Consider the following 19,504-nt stretch of genomic DNA (forward strand, 5'->3'; position numbering starts at 1 on the left):
AAGCCTGTAATCCCAGCACTTTGGGAGGCCGAGGCGGGTGGATCACGAGGTCGAGAGATCGAGACCATCCTGGTCAACATGGTGAAACCCCGTCTCTACCAAAAATACAAAAAATTAGCTGGGCATGGTGGTACGTGCCTGTAATCCCAGCTACTCAGGAGGCTGAGGCAGGAGAATTGCCTGACCCCAGGAGGCGGAGGTTGCGGTGAGCCGAGATCGCGCCATTGCACTCCAGCCTGGGTAACAAGGGCGAAACTCCGTCTCCAAAAAAAAAAAAAAAAAAAAAAACAAAACAGGAGTATAGAGAATATCCACCTGCAAATGGATATTCTTTTGCAACCCTAGGATTTTCAAACGGCACCTCAACATACTCCTTGGTCAGGATACGGGACTCTGCAGGCCTAGCCTTAGCATCCACATCAAATGGGCAGAGGGATGCCACATTCTCCACATTTGGGGCTCCATCAGACTGTTCCCTTTCCACCAGTCCCATTCAGTGATACTGCAGACAGAGGATGAGGCAGCAGGAGACATCATACCGATGTTGATCAGGAGAGGAAGGTGCAATCATAACTTCCAGGATTTTCACATTTGAAAGAATGCCTTGGCAGTGGTGGGTAGCCCAAGGCCCTTCCCAGGAAAAGAAGCAGGCACAGGGCCCAGTACTCAGGCTCCATTTTGACCCAACGTTTATTGTCCTTTTACAACAAGTCATTTTTTGGTTTAGAAACTGCTTGTGATTAGTTTTCCAACATTAACTCAAAAGCATGTAAAATAAAATCAACCTACTCTATAAACACCCAGCAACTGTGGCCCCTACCCGCCTACCCAGGTTGGATAGGGGGAAGGGAGGACTCGGGCAGCATTGAGTCAAGTGCAGATGCTATACTGTGGCAGGTGGCAGTAGCGTCTTGGTTCACACCCCACACAGGTCCCCTGCACTGCCCCAAACTACAAGAGAAATGGCATAGGCCCAAGGCCCAATTCCCTGTTGGTAATTCACTCTCCGCCTACCAAATGAAAATCGCTTTTATTTTATCGCTTTTGTTTTGTATTTTTGCAACAGAAACCCCCTGTCCAGAGTCAGACTGTAGCTGAACTGTTCAGACTGAAGAATGGAGCAGGCTGTGGGCACACCCCTGGTCCCTCTCCTGGGCAAGCGGCCCCCACCCCCAGGGAACAAGGTCCAGGCAGGCCAGCTCACTGCACGCTGGCCACCAGCACTTAGCCATACAGGTCATCGTCATTGTCTTCCGTGTATACACTGCCACCTGTGCCGCCTCCACTGCCCTGACTGGGGCCAGCTCCACCCTGGTTCCCTGAAGGGAATCTGTGTGTACAAGAGCAAAGCCAAAAAAGAGGGTTAAGAGAGGGCCTATTTAAGATTTCCATAACTACCCCTCTAGCTTCCTTAGGACTCCCATCCCCTTTTTGGTATAGGTCCCCAAATTAACTTAAGCACTGTCTAATGCTCCCAACCAAATTACCTGAAGCTGCCAAAGCCCCGACTCTGCTGAAGGGTCTGGGCGAACATCTCATACTTCCGAATGTCATTGTCACTGACAGAACGGCGCGCAAAGCGCATGGCTTCTTCAAAGTGATCTCGACGGATCTCAGGCACTGGATCATCCTCTTCTACCTCCTATAGTTGGTAAACAGAGATCACTAGGGCTAAAGTCCAGCCTGGATTTCATCCCTGGCCTCCCATTACTGTTTATTCGTCTCCTTGCCCTTCCAATCCAACCTAAGGTAAGATGCCAGGCCAGGTGCTAGGCCATGCTTTCTAAAATTGAGTCATTAATCTGCTTAAAAACTTGTCAATGCAAGGGAAAACTGTAGGGACAGAAATCACATCAGTAATGGGGCTTAAGGAAGGGAGATGTTGCCTGAGCTAAGGAAACTTTCTGGAATAAGAGAAATTTTTAAGTCTCAACTGTGGTAGTAGTTATAGAACTTACATACATTTGTCAAAAAGCATGAAAATGGTACCTAAAAAGGGTGAATTTTATTGTATTTATATCATACCTCAATAAACCTTAATATTTTAAAAGGAAATGCCAATGGCTTTTAGTGCTTACCACATTTGGATTACATCCTACCTAGTGGTCTCACTTCCAGTGACGTATATACTCTTAAATCCACCCAGGGTTTCCCAATGTCTGCAATCCTACTACTAGAATACATTATTTGGGCTGCTTATTCTCTTTATTCAAATTCTACTCTCTTCACAGCTCAGCTCAAAACTTATCTCTTCCACTGAGAAGCCAACTGTTGTGACTTATGAGACTGCTTCCTAGGATTAGTTCATCAATAGCTCCCCTCCCTTTTTTTTTTTTTTTTTTTTTTTTTTTTTTTTTTGAGACGGAGTTTCGCCCTTGTTACCCAGGCTGGAGTGCAATGGCGCGATCTCGGCTCACCGCAACCTCCGCCTCCTGGGTTCAGGCAATTCTCCTGCCTCAGCCTCCTGAGTAGCTGGGATTACAGGCACGTGCCACCATGCCCAGCTAATTTTTTGTATTTTTAGTAGAGACGGGGTTTCACCATGTTGACCGGGATGGTCTCAATCGCTTGACCTCGTGATCCACCCGCCTCGGCCTCCCAAAGTGCTGGGATTACAGGCTTGAGCCACCGCGCCCGGCCCACTCTTTTTTTTTTTTTGAGACAGAGTCTTGCTCTGTTACCAGGCACCACACTGGAGTACAGTGGCGCGATCTCAGCTCACTGCAACCTCCGCCTCCTGGGTTTAAGCAATTCTCCTGCCTCAGCCTCCCGAGCAGCTGGGACTACAGGCACACACCACCATGCCCAGCTAATTTTTGTATTTTTTTAAGTAGAGATAGGGTTTCACCATGTTGGCCAGGGTGGTCTCCATCTCTTGACCTCGTGATCTGCCCGCCTCGGCCTCCCAAAGTGCTGGAATTACAAGCGTGAGCCACCGCCCCCAGCCAATAGTTTTTAAGCTTTTACGGGGAAGAGAAGAGATGTCACAGACCCTTCCAAAAGGTAAAGAAAGCCACATAGTTGCTCATTCATTAAGTCTCATCTTTAGAACTTAATCAATTAATTAAGGGTTAACACAGGATACAGTGGAAAACAAGCAAAATGACAGAGATCCTACCTTTATGGAGCTTACACACACATGAATTTGCCATTTCATTTTGGGAGGTCTGTGTACCCCACCCCTTCCCCGACCACCAGCGATAGGTCTATGGGTCTCATGTCAGTTCGAGGCCCTGCTCTGTTTGCTGCAGTCTCATAGTGCGTATCAAAGCAGATTTCCCTCACAAAGCTTAGTTCAGACTGAAAATGGAGCCTGCCCATCTCTTCTCAGCCTTATTCCAAAATGAATGGATTCACCTCAATACTGATTCTTTATCTTTGATGCTCTATTAAATGTCTTCTCAGTCAGATGATCTTTCCAATAGCTTCTACTCTCAACTCTAGGGCATGGTGGTGGCTGTTGCCTGACTCCCCATAATTGGCACAACTGGGGAAAGGATGCAGACTCACCATGGCTGATGGGTTTGTCTGTCTTTCTCGTTCTCGCCTAATCTCACTCTCAATGGATTCACGGATGGCCAGCTTGCAAGCACGCTGGCAAATCTCTGTCAGGTCAGCTCCAGAGAAGCCATTAGTCATTTTAGCCAGGAACTCCAAGTCCACATCCTAAAAGAAGCAGCAGAGCTACCTTAGCATTCAGCCTCTCCTCCCCTGAGTCACACAGATCTTTGGGCCACCCAAGCACTGCCAACTACAGTTTGCCCCTTCTTTGGCCACCCCCTTTTATTCCTGATTCTAGATTATCCTAATACCCTCAAAAATTCTCCCTGCCCTTTAGACCAACCCTAACCCCAATCGAATCTTGTCCAGAAACCAAAGACCACTCCATACCAGCCTGAGGACTCATACACGTCCCCCACAGCCCATGATCTTGCACCTGCCTTGGCAACTGGGGACTTGCGCAGGTTGGCCTTGAGGATGGCAACACGGGACTTCTCATCAGGAAGTGGGATATAGATGAGCTGATCAAGACGGCCAGGTCTGAGGATGGCAGGATCAATGATGTCAGGCCGGTTGGTAGCGCCAATTATGAACACATTCTTTTTTGTGGACATGCCATCCATTTCTGTCAGGATCTGGTTGATGACTCGGTCAGCAGCCCCACCACCATCTCCAATGTTACCTCCACGAGCCTTGGCAATCGAATCCAGCTCATCAAAAAATAGCACACAGGGGGCAGCTTGGCGGGCCTGTGGGAGGAACAGATTTTTTGAGTCAAGCACTAACAAAACTAGATCTCTCTGGCCAAATGCAGCGGCTCACACACGTATTCCCAGCATTTTGGGAGGCCAAGGTGGGAAGATCACTTGAGGCCAGGAATTAAAAAACAGCCTGGGCAACATACCAAGACTTTACCTCTATAAAAAATAAAAAATTAGCCAGATGTGGTGATGCGTGCCTGTAGTCCCTGTTACTTAGGAGGCTGAAGTAAGATAATTGCTTAAGCCCAGGATTTCAAGGTTACAGTGAGCTATGATTGCACCACTGCCCTCCAGCCTGGGCAACAGAGCCAGATACTGTCTCAGGAGAAAAAACAAAACTAAACACTGGATCTCTCAGACCTCAGAAAGATTACTGTCCAGTTGAGCAGCCAGCACTGTTTCAACTCTTAAAGAAAAACAGGGCCGGGCACGGTGGCTCAAGCCTGTAATCCCAGCACTTTGGGAGGCCGAGGCGGGTGGATCACGAGGTTGAGAGATCGAGACCATACTGGTCAACATGGTGAAACCCCGTCTCTACTAAAACTACAAAAAATTAGCTGGGCATGGTGGTGCGTGCCTGTAATCCCAGCTACTCAGGAGGCTGAGGCAGGAGAACTGCCTGAACCCAGGAGGCGGAGGTTGCGGTGAGCCAAGATCGGGCCATTGCACTCCAGCCTGGGTAACAAGAGGGAAACTCCGTCTCAAAAAAAAAAAAAAAAAAAAAAAAGAAAGAAAAACAGCCTTTGCCCCCAGGCAAATGAATAGATAGCCCACCCTACTGTAGCTCACCTTGTCAAAGATTTCTCTGACATTGGCCTCAGACTCCCCAAACCACATGGTGAGAAGCTCAGGACCCTTGATGGAGATGAAGTTGGCCTGGCATTCATTAGCAATGGCTTTGGCCAACAAAGTTTTCCCACAGCCAGGAGGTCCATAGAACAGAACTCCCTTGGAAGGTGTCATGCCAAACTTGAGGAATTTGTCTGGGTGCTCCACAGGATACTAGGACAAAAAGGAAAGAGGGTTCAAGGCTACCACCATATTCTGAAAGAAAGCTAACTAAACAGAAGCTTCATGGTGTACCCAATGGTATCAGATCCAGGTTCTCTAAAAGCAGACTCCTTAGTGCTCCAAACCTAAGAACAGTAGGTTCCTAAGTTGTGCTCTCACAACTCTTGCAGAGAATGTGTTGACACCCTGAGACCACCCACATCACTAAGGCAATGACTCACCCTGGACCAAATTACCCTACCTGGACCAGCTCCTGAAGCTCACGTTTGACATCCTCTAGGCCGCCAATGTCTTCCCAGGTTACCTGTGGCACCTCTACCACGGTTTCCCGCAGTGCTGACGGGTTACTCTGGCTCAAAGCCCACTAGAAAAGAAGGGAAAACGGGATGAGACTTACCAGGGAAGGGTCAAAGCACGTATGTGTGTACCTGAGGTAGGGGTGTGGTCCTTACCCGGAAGTCATCCATAGTAACTGCTAGAGAGTTCATGACCTCGGCATCAATGGTCTCATCCTCTAGGTCAATGAGATCCATCTTCTTGCGGATGGCTTGCAGAGCAGCCTCTGAGCACAGGGCTGCTAAGTCAGCACCCACATGCCCATGAGTCTCATTGGCTACCTGCAGAGAAAGACCTACTTACTATGCTGCCTCCAGCTTCCACAGGAGGCTCAGAGACAATAGAAATCCTTCACCCGACTCCTATCCCTGGGTCCTCTCATTTCCTTGAATATGTACTAGCAATGTCTTTATTGACTGGGTTTTATGCACTCAATTCTGGACTTGGGGCCTAGAAATAAAGCTGCCCCAACAATTCTGATTTATTCTAAATGCAGAGTTAACTGAGAAACATGCCAACTCCAATTTCCTGGATTCAATCTCAGTTCACTTTCTTTCCCCTGTCCAGAAATCAAAACCCATCTCTTCACATCTTAACCTTATGTCCCAAGCCAGTTCCCAGCAACTGCCTAGAAACAGAGGTATTGTAATACCCAGTCAGCCCTCATCATCACTTTACCTGTTCCAGGTCCACATCATCTGCTAGCTTCATGTTCTTGGTATGGATCTGAAGAATTTCCAAGCGTCCTGTAGCATCAGGAATTCCAATATCTACCTCCCGGTCAAAACGACCTGTGGGACAGTACATGAACACAGACAGGGCTCATTTCTAGTCCAGAGGGAAGAGACAGGCCTAGCGGGACCAACCATCTCAGTTAGCATAGGATTGTCCTGACGTTAGCAGTGAAAGTCTCAAGCCCTGGGAAACCTTTCAGTTTCAGGAAAACCAGGTGGTTGGTCAGTCTAGACAGGATGCAGGATAAGGGAAAAAGACCCCTGGACCCAAGCACTGCAAAGGGCTTCAAGAGGATTAGGTGACTTAGATGAAGGAGAGAGGTGAGACATAAGCAAGGGCAGGATTGGATGTATCTGTAGTCCTTACCAAATCGCCGTAGAGCCGGGTCAATGCTGTTGGGTCTGTTGGTTGCTGCCATGACAATAACATGTGCTCTCTGCTTTAGACCATCCATGAGGGTCAACAACTGTGATACAATACGCCGCTCCACCTCGCCATGAGTCTGCCAGAACAGGATGTCTGGTCATAAGTGAAGTTAGAGCCTTTCAACCCCCCACTATCCCTTCAGATAAGCTCCTACTTTCTCTCTTTTGGGAGCGATGGCATCCAGCTCATCAATGAAAATGATGGCAGGAGCATTCTTCTCAGCCTCCTCAAAGGCTTTACGAAGGTTGCTCTCAGACTCACCAGCCAATTTGCTCATGATCTCAGGACCTGAAAGAATACAGAATGGAGGCAAAACCAAAATGATAGCCTTTCCTAATTCCTGAAAAAATCAGTTATCTTGCTTGTCTGGCCCAAAGACAGGTCCTGGTGAGAAGGTCGTAACCTCTGCCTACTTCTCAGATCCTCTACCAACCATTATCACAGGATAGCCACGAGGCCAGGCTACAAAGCAGCTCAGGGACTCAGTATACTCTTCTCACAGTTGAACCAGAAGTGTAAAGGTGACAGCAAATGCTCTGGGACCTATGGCTAGAGCAGGAGAGTTGGCACACCAGCTAGATCTCTACCAGCTAAATAGCATTCTCCAAGAGCCAGCAATCCAAGTTCATTTCCCCCAAAATCTCTCAAATCAATAAGCATTCACCCATTATCATTATAGCTTGCTCCCACTCTTCAGTCTGTCCACAATCCTCAAGGTGAACAGGACAGGGAGCACCAGTGTAAAGTATCTTCCCTTTATTCTTCATCTGTCTGTAACATACCCCAGCAAAAGAAATATGCTATAAAAGTTTAGGTGGGCATGAGTGCAAAAGGGATGGGTCCATGAGCTCTCTAGCTCATGAGTCCCAATTCAAAATTGGGTCTAGTTAGACATAAGATGAACCAAGTCTCTTACCATTGATCAAAAAGAAGAAAGCTCCAGTCTCATTTGCTACAGCTCGAGCAATCAGGGTCTTCCCTGTCCCAGGAGGTCCATAAAGCAGGATTCCTCTAGGAGGCTGAGGACCAATGCAGAGTGTGATTAGGTTCTCACCTTCTCCCAAACCCTAAAATGGCTTGACCAGGGCTCCAGAGAGGGCAAGAATCAGTCCTCAACCCTGACGATATTAAGAATGAGCCCTCAGCAGTAAATGCTAGGAAGACAGTTTACTTTAGCCACACTAGCATGGAAAATACTGCTACAAAGTGGGCAACATTTATGATTGCAACTTGCATAGGAGACTAAGGGCAGAGAAACTAGTCCAAATGAGTTTGAAGATACATAACTAGGGAAAGGCAAGAGGCCATTACACTAAGAGTTCAATTTCAGACAGACCAAGGGCCAAAGACTAGCTAAGCCATTTGAGAGAGCAGGGTCTATTTTCGTCATTGCCAGAGGATCACTTACTCTAGTAATCATACCTTCCAGAATTTATCACATTGGAATGATGTTCCTTACAATCACCAATCTTCTTCTTTGACACTACCCTTTCTATGGCCTCATTTACAAGCAGGACATTGAAACTGTCCAAATAGAAGATGAAATTATTTGTGTGACACATACTAAGGAAATGAGTAACTTCATTCTCAGTGTGTTCCATGATATATAAAAGATTGGGAAGCTACACTCTAGACCAATAAGTTCTCAAATGTTTTAGACTCAGAACCCTTTAAGACTCTGAAAATTTCCTTAACTTCCTTACTTCTACCAGGTGACACTGCTCTAAACAGGCTGGCAAACTATGGTGAGATTTGTTTTTACAGGGTCCACTGAGACAAGAACAGCTTTTACATTCTAAGAGCTGTAAAGAAAAAACCCATATATATGTGTGCGTGTGTGTTTCTGTACATATGCACCCAACAGAGAATTTAATTAGCTTGCTCTGTTCTAGACCATCGACTCTAATGAATTTAGAGCCTTCGGTGAATTAAAGGATTTATTATTTCCCCTCTAATCCAAGGAAATAACGAAAGCCAGTATGAAAAAGTCCCAGGATCAGACATTGGGTAGTCATTAATCACCACTTTAAACTGGATCCCAGAGCCCAGATGCTCACCTTCACACCAATTGCCTTAAAGAGGGCAGGATGTCTCAGGGGCAGTTCCACCATCTCCTTTATTTGAGCTAGCTGCTTCCTACAGCCACCAATATCATCATACCCTACTTCATTCAAGGACTCTTCCTCATCCTGAATAAGAAAGAAATAAAGAAAGCAGAAGGCAAGAATATAAAATCAGCAGAAGCTGAGTTTCTCTAAATCATTCCACTACCTAGTGTGCAAAAACCTACCATATAAGAAGATTCTCAACCCAGCAAGGTGGCTCACATGTGTAATCCCAGCACTTTGGGAGGCAGAAGTCGGAGGACTGCTTGAGTCCAGCAGTTCCTGGGCAACACAGTGAAACCCCCATCTCATTAAAAATTAAATTAAATTGCCAGGCGAGGTGGCTCATGCCTGTAATCCCAGCACTTTGGGAGGCCGAGGCGGGTGGATCATGAGGTCAAGAGATCGAGACCATCCTGGTCAACATGGTGAAACCCCATCTCTACTAAAAATACAAAAATTACAGGCCGGGCGCGGTGGCTCAAGCCTGTAATCCCAGCACTTTGGGAGGCCAAGGCGGGTGGATCACGAGGTCAAGAGATCGAGACCATCCTGGTCAACATGGTGAAACCCCGTCTCTACTAAAAATACAAAAAATTAGCTGGGCATGGTGGCGTGTGCCTGTAATCCCAGCTACTCAGGAGGCTGAGGCAGGAGAATTGCCTGAACCCAGGAGGCGGAGGTTGTGGTGAGCCGAGATCGTGCCATTGCACTCCAGCCTGGGTTAACAAGAGCGAAACTCCATCTCAAAAAAAAAAACAAAAAAAAAATACAAAAATTAGCTGGGCATGGTGGCGCATGCCTGTAGTCCCAGCTACTTGGGAGACTGAGGCAGGAGAATTGCTTGAACCCAGGAGGCGGAGGCTGCAGTGAACTGAGATTGTGTCATTGCACTCCAGCCTGGTAACAAGAGCGAAACTCCATCTCAAAAAAAAAAAAAAAAAAAAAAAAAAATTAGGCCGGGCGCGGTGGCTCAAGCCTGTAATCCCAGCACTTTGGGAGGCCGAGGCGGGTGGATCACAAGGTCGAGAGATCGAGACCAACCTGGTCAACATGGTGAAACCTCGTCTCTACTAAAAATACAAAAAATTAGCTGGGCATGGTGGCGCGTGCCTATAATCCCAGCTACTCAGGAGGCTGAGGCAGGAGAATTGCCTGACCCCAGGAGGCGGAGGTTGCGGTGAGCCGAGATCGCGCCATTGCACTCCAGCCTGGGTAACAAGAGCGAAAATCCGTCTCAAAAAAAAAAAAAAAAAAAAAAATTGGCAGCACTGGAGTCAAGATGGAGGAGTACGCACGAGAGCCTTGCCCATGGCAAACTGTGGATGACTGTGGTGATGCCTTTACGATGGGTACCACTGGTGGAGGTATCTTTCAAGCAATGAAAGGTTTTCCCAATTCTCCAGTGGGAGTAAATCACAGACTACGAGGGAGTTTGACAGCTAATAAAACCAGGGCTCTGCAGTTAGGAGGTAGCTTAGCAATTTGGGGAGGCCTGTTTTCCATGATTGACTGTAGGACGGTTCAAGTTAGAGGAAAGGAAGATCCCTGGAACTCCATCACAAGTGGTACCTTAACGGGAGCCATACTGGCAGCAAGAAATGGACCAGTGGCCATGGTTGGGTCAGCTGCAATGGGTGGCATTCTCCTAGCTTCAACTGAAGGAGCTGGTATCCTGTTGATAAGATTTGCCTCTGCACAGTTTCCCAATGGTCCTCAATTTGCGGAATACCCTTCCCAGTTGCCTTCAACTCAATTACCTTCCTCACCTTTTGGAGACTATCGACAATATCAGTAGGACTTCTTTCCTAGGATTTCTTTAACAGAATGAGTTGTAGTTTGAGGATAATTTCAGAAGATCAAGTTACAGTCCATTTTTAAAACCATGGGACAGCTATGGCCAACAGGCTATAAAGAGACATTCAGCACTTTTTTCTATTTAAAGGAACAAGGGGGAAGGGAGTGCTAAAAGATAATGCATTTAGTTATTTATTTTTTTATTTTATTTTATTTTTATTTTTTGAGACGGAGTTTCGCTCTTGTTACCCAGGCTGGAGTGCAATGGCCCGATCTCGGCTCACCGCAACCTCCGCCTCCTGGGCTCAGGCAATTCTCCTGCCTCAGCCTCCTGAGTAGCTGGGATTACAGGCACGCGCCACTATGCCCAGCTAATTTTTTGTATTTTTAGTAGAGACGGGGTTTCACCATGTTGACCAGGATGGTCTTGATCTCTTGACCTCGTGATCCACCCGCCTCGGCCTCCCAAAGGGCTGGGATTACAGGCTTGAGCCACCATGCCCGGCAATAATGCAGTTATTTATTCACACTTGAATTGCATTTGTGGTAAAGATAAATGTCTAAATCATTAAAGGAAAATACAATTAAGTGCTTGAAAGGTGAAGGACCAAAGCGCCAAAAAAAACAGTGAAATATGATTTCATCTCCTTGGGGTCTTCTCTGCCAGGTTTTGTGTGTTCTGTTATTCAAACAATAAAATGCTGGAACTTAAAAAAAACCTTAAATTAAAATAAAAAGAGAAGATTCTCCTCTACAGGTATCTGGCCTCAAAGAACAGCTATAAAATCCCAAGGCAAAGATTTCTAGCACAGTCCTTGCCTTTCACATTGCTCATAGTCTTACTGAGAAGGGGGTCTCTAAAATCTGTGGCTGGAAACTCTGTGAATGGACAGAGGCCTTCAGCCACCATCAATTATACTTCAAAATGATTTCAATCACTTACATACTTTGGGTTCAGTCTAGACTTTTGAAACCCCTGGAATTAGGTACATCCAAGAAACACCTAGACCCAGAAATGAGTATCTGGCAGATTTCTCATCCCTGAAAGATTCTTAGTTCCCCAAAAAGCACCCAGTCTGGTTTTTTTTTTTTTTTTTTGAGACGGAGTTTAGTTTGTTACCCAAGCTGGAGCGCAATGGCGTGATCTTGGCTCACCGCAACCTCCGCCTCCTGGGTTCAGGCAATTCTCCTGCCTCAGCCTCCTGAGTAGCTGGGATTACAGGCACGCGCCACCATGCCCAGCTAATGTTTTGTATTTTTAGTAGGTACGGGGTTTCACCATGTTGACCAGGATGGTATCGATCTCTTGACCTCGTGATCCACCCACCTCGGCCTCCCAAAGTGCTGGGATTACAGGCGTGAGCCACCACGCTCAGCTTTTTTTTTTTTTTTGGGAGACAATCTCACTCTGTCACCAAGGCTGGAGTGCAGTGGCACAGTCTCAGCTCACTGCAACCTCTGCCTCCTGGATTCAAGCAATTCTCCTGCCTCGGCCTCCTGAGTAGCTGGGATTACAGATGTGCGCCACTAGGCCCAGCTAATTTTTGTATTTTTAGTAGAGACAGGGTTTCACCATGTTGCCCAGGCTGGTCTCAAACACCTGACCTCAAGTGATCTGTTCCCCCGAGCCTCCCAAAGTACTAGGATTATAGGCGTAAGCCACCGCGGCCGGCCGAGCACCCAGTCTTGACAGTTACCACATGATACCACACTGAGTAATCACGAAATTGAATACTGTGATCAGGAAGAAAACTCACCTCTCGTTTGATAGGCTCCCCTTCGCAGTGGATCACTGTGTCTGGAGCAACAATACAGTAGGGGCTAGGATCTGTTTCCACCACTTTGAACTCCACAGCACGCATTCCACCGCGGACAAGAAAAATGTCTCCTTTGAGAGCAAGCAATACAAGCACAGTTAGAGGTGTCAGCTACGAGACAAAGTGAGAACTCATCAAGACACTGGGTCAAAATGCCAAGCTCATTAGATACTGTCCTTCATTAGATATTACCCTCTCTCCAATGCTACCCCAACTGTCTTAATAAGCAGTAGGCAAGAGGAGAAAGGTAAACTGTGAGGAGTCCCTCTGCCACTCAGGAGGTCAGTGCAGAAAACCTGACATGCCAGAAGACCATCAAGTTTTGACTTCTGCCATGTAAGTAGCCCAAGCTTTACTACAACCACCAATGCTAGAACTGTGCACTTTGGACCCTGACACAGTCAAAATGGACCACCTTCTCCTTCAAAGATCCATAAGAATAGCTTACTCTCCTGGAACAGAGAAGGGGAGAGATGGAGGGAGAGAAGGATAGAGGAAAAGAAGGGCGGAAGACCTATGAATCTGCGTGCATAATGCATGTGTGTATACAAATAAATAAAAATGAGACTAGGTATGATGGCTCATGCCTGTAATCACAGCACTTTGGGAGACCAGGCAGGTGGATCACTTGAGCCCAGCAGTTTGAGACCAGCCTGGGCATCATAGTGAGACCCCATCTCTTTCTTTCTTTTTTTGATACAGAGTCTCATTCTGTCACCCAGGCTGGAGTGCAGTGGCCTGATCTTGGCTCACTGCAACCTCCACTTCCTGGGTTCAAGCAATTCTCGTGCCTCAGCCTCCCAGGTACCTGGGATTACAGGCACCTACAATGGGGTTTTGCCATGTTGGCCAGGCTGGTCTCGAACTCCTGGCCTCAGGTGATCCACCTGCCTTGACCTCCCAAATTGCTGGGATTGTAGGCATGAGCCACGGTGCTGGGCTGACCCCATCTCTTAATAAATAAATAAATAAATAAATAAATACAAGGGAAAAGCATAAAAGATTAAAAAAAGAAGAAAAAAAAAAAGGAAATGAAGATGGTCCAAGCTGAGTTTCTCTAAATCATTCCACTACCCAGTGTGCAAAAACTCAACAATCAACAATCCTTAAGTTCAGAATTAGCTCTCACCTTTCCGGATGGGTCGATAGGCTTCCAGGAAGTACGGCTTAAGGTATACCTCAAAGAGATTACCAGTAATGCCTTCCACCGTGTCATCAATGGGCAGCACATGGATACGTTTACCATACTTCACATCAGGGCATGGCTGGATGCTGAGGATGACAAGCAGACTCCATATTACCAACCACACTTGGGGCCCAAGCACTGGGTGTCCAAAAGGGCCTGGCACAGATAGCTGATAGTAAGTGAAAAAGAAAAGGCAGGGATGGCTTTAGGTGAAGAGCAGAAGGAGAACAGGGTGGAAGTGAGGGCAAAAGAACAGCCCCACTCACTCCTAATCAGTGAGCCAAAATCAAGAGCCACACACTTAGAAACCCCACAAAGATATGCACAGTCTTCAGTGAGATATCCAAGGATAATCCCCTTCCAGCTAATATTGATGACCCAATATCACAAAAGAAGATCTTAAGCTAATAATTGTCAGGGTCAGAGAAACAGAAGTGAAAAAAATAAAATTATCTCAGCCAGGTGGTCAGAACACCTTGAGAAAGTGACTGAGCACTGTAAGGAAGAAAGTTACATGAAACTTAGACTCCATTAAAAAGAATCAGAAGCCTAAGATGATCCTGGCCATGTGATGGTTGCCTGGGTAGGAGTGGCTAGAGATGACTCCAAGTTGGGGTAACTTCTTGCTTAAAATTATGCAAGAATAAGCAAAATCACTCACGTTGGGACTATCCTGGGTCTGGCTTCAACTATTCCTCTCTCCCAGGTTAATTTAGGTGCTTAAAAGGTCTGCTACCAGCTCACCTTCCACGCCCATATCCCCACCTCATTCCAATCCCAATCCATTAATTGGACATACTAGTGAGGGTAGTAAGGAGGTCATTTAGCAGATACATACCCTCAAGTGGCAACCTAAACCAAGTAAGTATGACAAACTACATCTCTGGTAGGAAAAAATAGTGCATCAGGAAAGTTACAGGAATGCCAATTTGTCTCAAGGGACAGGCAGAGAAAATTTGCAAGTCCCAGGAAGGCAGAACCAAAACCTAAAGACAACCCTAAAGCGTTAAGTCTTCCCATGGCCAGGAGGCTTCCTGTATCTACAGGTACCAAGAACTTGGTCCTGCCTGTGTGATACATGGGTCCTGCCTATAATGCAGGCTATCTCTGGTCTCCCGTCCCTGCGGAGCCAAAAACCCCACACACACCTGATGACATCTCCTAGGCGTACACGAAGGTTATTCCGAACAACTCTATTCATTCGAATCTTCTCATCAGAACACGTGTCATCAGAAAGGACGATGCAAACAGCTTCTCGTCTCTTCTTTCCTTTCAGCAACACTGTGTCACCTCGGAACAACTGCAACTCATCCATCTTGGGCTGAGGAAAGAAGGTTAAGGCCTTTGGGTCACTGGGCAGAAGGGAGTAAGCAGCAGCCCTGGAGATTGGGATTCCCAGTAAACCCCACTCTATCTGCAGTCACTGCAAGAAAAATGAGAAAAGAAACCTGGGAAAATCCCTCAAGTAAGTCCAATAAGGAAAGACTAGTCTGTGGCCCCAACTTACCTGGGACAAGGACACCACACTATTGTCCTCATTGATGGCTTCATCAACAATTAACCGATTGGGACGGTTCTTCTGTTTGAGAATGGCTGTTGATAAGTCATCACCTTTTGAACTAGAAGGAGAAAATTGAGTCAGTCCCAATAGATACTCCAGCCAAGAGCCTCACCAGGCTCTAAAACTCAAGAAACAAATAGTGACTAGATGAAGCTGTCCCTAAACCAGAGAGCTCAGATGAAGGAAAGGCAGCCAAAGTCACAAGGAACAATATCTAGCATACACATTAGAATATCCGTTCCAGTAGCTCCTGGTATTTTGAGGATCAGTGTCCCAGCTATAAGGCCCCAAGTGAGTGATCCTGCCCCAGGATCAGAAAACAACAGCCTAAGAAAAAGACATAATAGAAATGGAAGCTAAATAGTTATTAGAGAAATAAAAGCAGTCTTACAGAAGAGTGGTTAAGAGCAGGAACTCTATAGTCAGATCCATTGCGTCTAAATTCCAATTCTGCTACTGCTTGTGATCTTGGGCAAGTTACCTAACCTCTAAACTTTGATGTCCTCTCCTACAAAATAGGGCGTATAATACTTATGTCAGAGGCTTATTGTCTTAAGGGAGATAATGAATGTAAAATGCTTAATACCTGGCACACGGTATTAATGGTCACCGTGATTAACAGTATAAAGTGGGCCGGGCGTGGTGGTTCACACCTGTAATCCAAGCACTTAGGAGGCCAAGGCGGGCAGATCACCTGAGGTCGGGAGTTCAAGACCAGCCTGACCAACATGGGGAAACCCAGTCTTCAAAAAAAAAAAAAAAAAGAAACCCCACAGTATAAAGCAGAAGCTAACTTTCCAGGGGAATGAAGTAAGCCAGACAACTTCCCCTGAGATGGCCTCAAGTCCCACCAAGCAAGTCTGCGGACAATGAAGCAAAAATCATTAGTGCTACCCTTACAGGCTAAGCCCACTGATGCTAGGCATTCCATGGTACCAAAAGAATGCCAAGCATAAAGACCATCATATTTGGAAAAAACACTAACAGATATGAAACCACTAGAAAGAGGCTCAAGGTCAAAAGAAATTACACAGTAATTTCTGCAAAGGCACAATTCCACAGAGTTGGCTCAAAAAATAAAAACAAAGAAATGCTGAGACTTGGGGCAAATCCAAATCCCTCTCATCCAAATCAAGGTCAACTGGGTCTACACTCATTTTGTTATTTCCTAGAATCTAGGATCATTCAACAAGCAGTGGCACCAACTTATTACCTAGCCCATCTCCAGTCATCACTTACTGGACTTAGTGATCTTTTTTTTTTTTTTTTTGAGATGGAGGCTGGAGTACAAAGGCACGGCTCACTGCAACTTCTGCCACCCGAGTTCAGGTGATTCTCCTGCCTTCCCAGTAACTAGGATTACAGGCATGTGCCACCACACCTGGCTAATTTTGTATTTTTACTAGAGGCGGGGTTTCACCATGTTGGTCAAGCTGGTCTCCCAACTCCTGACCTCAGGTGATCCGCCTGCCTTGGCCTCCCAAAGTGTTGGGCTTTCTCTCTTTTAAGAGCTGCCTTCTGTTAGCAAGGCTGAGGAAAACATAAACATTAACCAAAATAGGAAAGCCAGACAATGAAGGAAGCAAAACAACTACACTTTTAAAAAGAATTTTCTTCATTCAACTAAGTAATGAGGGTCTATTACGTCCCAGGCATTGTCCTAGGGGCTGGGGATACTGCAGTCAAAACAATAGTATTCCTATTGGAAATATTCTCACAATTTCCAAGAGACAGGGAAAAAATGCTGTGCTCAGCTAGGCAGCCATGCAGTTCTTACATCTTTGGATCCTGATATACCCAAAAGAAATACAAACCCCATTCATCTAACAAAATGGTAGGCCTTCTGCTAACCCTCACACATAGGCTGTATTTTAAACTACTGCCTCCAAACTAGTTTCTAATGACAGTTTCCTCTGCTCAAATTTGCCTCCCCCATCCCAAAAGTGTGTCACTCTAGGCACAGTGCTGCTGAATAGGCAGACTCTTCCAATGCTTATGAACATACTGGAGGTCAAGCATGGTCAATATGACAGCTGAGAGCAATTTAAACCCATGCGTTCTCCCTCTCCTGTCCCATCAAAATACTCTTTCAGGGGCTGCCAGTCTTCTTGCTTTACCAATAGGACTGAGACTGTAGAAAAACAAAATGATAATTTTTTATTTTTTGAAATGGAGTCTTGCTCTGTTGCCCAGGCTAGAGTGCAGTGGTGCGATCTCCCTCAATGCAACCTTCACCTCCTGGTTCAAGCAATTCTCCTGCCTCAGCCTCCACAATGGCTGGGACTACAGGCGTGCACCACCACCAAGCCTGGCTAATTTTTGCATTTTCAAAGAGATGGGGTTTCTCCATGTTGCCCAGGATAGTCCTAAACTTCTGACCTCAAGTAATCTGCCTGCCTCGGCCTCCCAAAATGCCAACAGTTTGTATTTTAATCTGAAAGCTGCATCCTAGGAAAACCTGCATTCTGCCTACCATCCCGGACTCTGGCTCTGGAGATGAGTAGTGCCCTTTTCTTAAGACAAAGCCTCTGATTCCCGATCTATCAACTGAGATCAGAGGTGGCAATCTCCAAAAGAGTGAATTTGGCCTAACCATGGGCCAACAGCAGTTCTGGACGCTCTTTGGGGCCATCCTCCATTGTCTTCTGTATGAGTCAATCCCTTTCCAGAACTGCACAGGGGACTCCACATGGGACTTGGAGGGGGTTCAGCTAAGAGTCATCAAGGTGACCAAGAGGTTAGGAATAGCTGATGATTCCAGGTTCCAAGAGTTTTAGATTTTTGCTTTTGAAAATAAAAGCTTGACTGCATGTAAACCAAAAGAATATTTTCATAATAAGTGACTCTTTTAAATAGGCAACTGAGCAATACTTTATCCCAGTTCAGAAACTTGAGAAAAAGGAACACACCTCAAAAAACTAATCTCTTCAAAGAAGGAAGGTAATTTGCATAGAACGGGTTCCATGGGCTGGCTGTGTGGGTTTTTTTTTTCAGTATTTAAAAGCTAAATTGAATAGGCTGACGGGGCAAGTTTTATCTGACGCTTTCCTGAGGAATGGAAGTGGGGTCAGAAAGCCTCAGGGCCCGGATAATTTCTCAATATAGCTGGCTGGGGAAAGGGGTGCGTGCATGTTTGTGTTTTTGAAGAGTTAGTGCAACTCTAAACTGCACACCACGAAAGCTAGAAATCTGGGAGGGCCCACAAAACACGAACTGAGATTGGAACTTTAGCAAAAACCTAAAATACTTTTTAAAAATTCCTTTCTCCCCACCCAAGAGTCATAATATGAAGGAAAAATCGCTCAAACTTTCTAGTATGAACAACAGATCTAAAGAAAGAAGAAAACCAGAAGCCAAAGGTAGGGCTCTCCCTCTTCCTAACAGTCCCTCACTACTCAGATCACAGACTGCCCACCTCGGGCCCCGCCGACCAGGCTCCAAAAAGGCGGCTGTGAGCTTTCCTGAGCTCGCCGGGCCTTCCCCGACCCCGGCCTCCGCCTCGGTGGCAAGGCTCCTGAGGCCTTCACATGGCGCAAAGTCCACGCCCACCGGGCCCGGTAGGGGCCTCGGGCTCGCGGGGCCTGCTCTCTTCAGGGATCAAGGCCTTCGGCGGGTGGTAGGCCGGGTCGCAGACGGGCTCTCCAAGGCCCCAGGGCTCCGCGCCGGTGGTGTGGGCCGGAAGACCTCGCCAGGCCCGGACGGCCGTTCCAAGGGAGCCAATCGAGCGGGCCGGGGCCTGCATGACACAGCACGATCCGGCCCAGGCTCCGACCCGCGCCCAACGCAAGCCCCGCCTAGGGGGCGCGCGGGTGCGCAGCTGGCCCCAGCCGGGCCTGCCGGGTCCACGACCCCTTACTCGCTCCCTTGCTCCCCTTCCCTCCTTCCTGGTCTCCACCTCCCTGACGCGCCCATTGCCAGGCCCCGCCGGGCCTACCCAGGGCGGCCGGTCCCGATGCGCGCTGCCGCAGCGAGCGGACGGCGCGCGCTCACTCACTCGGCTCCAGAAGCCATGGCGCGCGCCTCTCCCGGCCGGCGGCTGTGGCGGCCCGCGGGTAACGGCTACGAGGGGTGGCAAGCGACTGACTGAGCCGGGGCTCGGCTCTCCCAGGCGGTGGGCGAGCAGCGGCGACAAACCCGCAAGCGGCTTCCCTCTCGCTTCCTCCCACCGGCAGCTAGGCGTAGGGCGAACAACGCTGGCTCCTGATCCGCGAGGTGGCAGTGGCAGCAGCAGCTACGACTCAAACGACGGCCGCAGACGCTTCGCTGAG

The 19,504-nt window shown here is 47.3% G+C and overlaps 1 protein-coding gene and 1 pseudogene across 1 annotated transcript; one reads left to right on the forward strand and one right to left on the reverse strand.

Annotated features, from left to right (window-relative positions):
• Positions 1 to 1,013: 1,013 nt before the first annotated feature.
• Positions 1,014 to 19,498, reverse strand: VCP (valosin containing protein). Its single transcript, XM_003943815.4, has 17 exons — positions 19,231 to 19,498; positions 15,183 to 15,294; positions 14,824 to 14,996; positions 13,619 to 13,761; positions 12,430 to 12,560; positions 8,828 to 8,959; positions 7,687 to 7,789; positions 6,925 to 7,058; positions 6,711 to 6,846; positions 6,288 to 6,400; positions 5,726 to 5,890; positions 5,515 to 5,637; positions 5,052 to 5,264; positions 3,942 to 4,250; positions 3,511 to 3,666; positions 1,488 to 1,642; positions 1,014 to 1,330 (listed from the first exon to the last, which is right to left on the reverse strand). Exons 1-17 carry the CDS (start codon positions 19,245 to 19,247, stop codon positions 1,225 to 1,227), a joined length of 2,421 nt encoding a protein of 806 aa, XP_003943864.1. The 5' UTR covers positions 19,248 to 19,498; the 3' UTR covers positions 1,014 to 1,224.
• On the forward strand, positions 10,153 to 10,804 carry LOC120366328 (mitochondrial import inner membrane translocase subunit Tim17-A pseudogene; annotated as a pseudogene).
• Positions 19,499 to 19,504: the final 6 nt, after the last annotated feature.

This window comes from Saimiri boliviensis, chromosome 2, assembly GCF_048565385.1.
Source record: "Saimiri boliviensis isolate mSaiBol1 chromosome 2, mSaiBol1.pri, whole genome shotgun sequence".
Lineage (NCBI taxonomy): Eukaryota > Metazoa > Chordata > Mammalia > Primates > Cebidae > Saimiri > Saimiri boliviensis.